Below are 3,505 nucleotides of genomic sequence, written 5' to 3' on the forward strand. Positions count from 1 at the left end.
GTCAAAGGGGGGAGGGGGCAGTTGGGGGCAATCAATCCAGCAGGGGCGGGCAGTTGGGGTTGATCAGTCCGGCAAGCAAAGTGGTTAGGGGCAATCAGGCAGGCAGGCAGGTGAGTGGTTAGGAGCCAGCAGTCCTAGAATTGCGAGAGGGATATCTGACTGCCAGCAGTTGGACATCCCCCGAGGGGTCCCAGATTGGAGAGGGTGCAGGCCGGGCTGAGGGACACCCTCCCTCATGCACGAATTTCATGCACCGGGCCACTAGTAATTACTATAAGTTTAGTTAACATTTATCACTTCACATAGTTAGAATTTTTTATTGTGATGAGAATGTTTTTTATATATAGGGTGTCCCAAAAAAATGTAGATACATTTTGAATTATAAAGGCAGTGTATATTAAAATACATTTCATTTTCAAAATTTAGCTGTTAAAGTGTGTATACATTTTTTGGGACACCCTGTATATTTTTTTATTGTTAACAGTATTACAGATGGCCCCTTTACTCCCACCCTTACCCACTCCATCCAGCCCCCACCCGACCCCAGGCCTTAACCAATGTCATTTTTTAAAGAAATAGAACAAAAAAATCACCAGATTTGTATGGGACAACAAAAAACCCTGAATGGCCATAGAAATGCTGAGAAAAACTGGAGGTATCACATCACCTGACTTCAAATTATACTATAGAGCTATAATAATCAAAATAGTATAGTACCGGTAGACAAAGAGACACACAGACCAATGGAACAGAATTGAGCCCAGAAATAAAATCACATGTATATGGGCAAATAATTTTATCGCTACAGGGGACCTTTAAAAATTGCCTATTTTACAGAACTAGAGATTTAGAGATTTTTATTACTTTTATCTTCTGGTGCTCTATTTGTCCTTCATAGGGTGAAGTGTCTGTTGTCATTGCCTAGGATGTTTTTAGTTGCTGAGGTTAAAATAAGAATTACCACCCTAGATCAGAGTTCAGTTTAGTTGTCTCCAATAGGCACCGAAGACCTTTTGTTGGAGTCTATTTGTCCACTATAAACTCAACTTGACATGATTGAGGGTTTCCTCCCCACCCAAATTTTGGGTTCTCTTGGTTGTCTATAAAAATTCTACTCTATGAATTTTGTTAACACCTTCCTGATTCTATTTTTTAAATCTGTGTATCTCAAATGATAAGCTCCACAGTTGTGGGTAGGAAACTCACCAAAGCGTTCTGAGCCTTATTTGCTGTTGGTGGTGGCAGGGGGAGGGAGACTGTTGTTGCTTTGGCTTTTATCCATTCAGTACCAGCTTTTATAGAAACTGAATTGGTTATAAAGAACCAGATCTAGTAACAACTCCAATTACTAGTGGGAAAGAAGGCAAAATTTTCTTAAAGTGTGAGATTTATGTTTTTGTTTTGCTTTCTTAAAGTAAAGAAATAAAAAAAAAAACCTTTTCTGTTTCAATTAACACTGGAAAGGAATTTGATGGAACCTTGGTCCTTGTTTGTTTCTGCTACTTAAGGTCATTGTCTGCAGCCATGTTGCCTTGAAAAGTCTACCACACATGGAGGACTTTCTGGGCAGGTTCCTCACTTTGAAAGGGGGAGTGATTTATCAGAGTGATTTACTTACAACAAACACAAATCTAACAACAGGGGCTCCTCACTTTGAAAGGGGGAGTGATTTACTTACAACAAACACAAATCTAACAACAGCTTTTTAATGTCTAGCTTTTTAACAGCTAGTCAGAACTCAGCCTTCCAAAAGCCATTTCATAAGGCACTTTAAAATATGGCTTCTGATGAAATCACTGGTCCAACTCATCCATTACCATTATATTTTCATTAAGCAACATCTTCATGCAATCTAACAAAATGCTGTAAAACAGTGACATCTTGTCTTATGTCATATAGTATGAAACTCTCCAACTGCTTATAAACTGTTTCAGGAAAAGGTGGAGGGAAGGCCTTCCTTTTGAATTTCAATCTTGTTAAGAAGTCCAGTAAGACGAATGCAAACGTGGTTTCCAGGTTGTAGCTTAAACAGTAAAATCAGACAAAGCAAAGGTGGCCATACTCACTCATTGGGGGTGCCCTTCTGGCCACAAAAGTGGCCCTTGCTGTCTGTAGGGTAAGCCACTCTTCTGGGGTCGCCATGTACCCAGGCTGCAGGAACGAGAAAGGACAAGCACTCTATCAGCAACAGCTGGCTGAAAGCAGTGTACGTGAGAAATTAGAATGCACCACTGCAACATTCTAACCTCTCCCCTCAGTCAGAGAAGATTATTGATTTCCTTCAAAGAGTAATTTCTTAATGAAAAGTAAAATAAAATATGGATGAACCAGTCAGAAAGCACATTTCTCTTATTCTCTCGGTATTCCTCTGGGTTGAAGCCAAAGCATGAGGTAATGCACTTAGAAAATGACATTTATTAAAATGTGAATTAGAGGCACACTACAAAAGCTTGAAGTCATTTTTTTTTCGAGAGCTCAAAACTAAATGACTTCATAGCAGAGCTAATAAATTTACAGTAAATAATGTGATGTCATTCTTTGGGGTTATGCATAAGTGAAAACACTTAAAAATTTAAAGGAAGGAAATTATAATGCCCAATTCAAACTGATTAGTTTTTCTTATGATTTCATGTGACATTAAAAAAGGCAAACAGTAGCAACTTCACAGGCAATCTACAATAATAAAAGCATAATATGCTAATTAGACTGGACAGCCGAACGACCTTCTGAATGTCATTCTGAACGTCCTTCCAGACGAAGCTGTGGTGGCAGGGGCTGAGGCAGAGATGGCTAGGGGCGATCAGGCAGGCAGGTGAGTGGTTATGGGTGATCAGGCAGGCAGGCGAGCAAAGTGGAACCTGAGAAATACTGAAAAATTGGTAAGAGTTGATCAGGCAGGCAGGCAGAGGCAGTTAGAGGCATCAGGCAGGCAGACAGAGGCAGTTAGGGGTATCAGGCAGGCAGGCAGAGTGGCTAGGGGTGATCAGGCAGGCAGGCAGAGTGGTTAGGGGCATCAGGCAGGCAGGCGAGCAGTTAGGAGCCAGCGGTCTCAGATTTCCAGAAGGATGTCCAACTGCCGGTTTAGACAGACATCCCCTAAGGAGTCCCAGATTGCAAGAGGGTGCAGGCCAGGCTGAAAGACCCCTCTCCCCCCTCCACCACCCTCCTGTGCACGAATTTGTGCACTGGGCCTCTAGTACATAATAAAGATTTACTGTACATTGTCTGATAATCTCAAGGCTTACTATAAATATCAAGTGTTCTAAAACTTCATGAAAACTGAAGACTCAGTTCTATTTTCTCTGAAGACCCTGGCTCTACCTCATACAAACTCATCAATCTGATTTTCCAAAAAGTACAAACTTTACTTGACAGCTAGACCACAGAACCACAGAAAATAACATGCATTATCTAAATTGGGTAATATTCCCTAATTCTAACTGATTATTTCTAACTTCTCCAATTTGACTAATATATATTTTAAAACTCTAGGAAATGCATTGGT

At 40.7% G+C, this 3,505-nt stretch overlaps 1 protein-coding gene across 2 annotated transcripts in view; it reads right to left on the bottom strand.

The window, feature by feature from the left end:
* Positions 1–3,505, bottom strand: part of SLC44A5 (solute carrier family 44, member 5) — a 310,282-nt gene that overhangs the window by 68,651 nt on the left and 238,126 nt on the right. For both annotated transcript variants that reach the window (XM_005871925.2, XM_014544352.1), the window contains exon 4: positions 2,067–2,151. In XM_005871925.2, coding sequence (XP_005871987.1) covers positions 2,067–2,151 — 85 coding nt within the window. The remainder of the gene's footprint in view (positions 1–2,066; positions 2,152–3,505) is intronic.

This window comes from Myotis brandtii, unplaced genomic scaffold (assembly GCF_000412655.1).
Source record: "Myotis brandtii unplaced genomic scaffold, ASM41265v1 scaffold36, whole genome shotgun sequence".
NCBI classification, from domain to species: domain Eukaryota; kingdom Metazoa; phylum Chordata; class Mammalia; order Chiroptera; family Vespertilionidae; genus Myotis; species Myotis brandtii.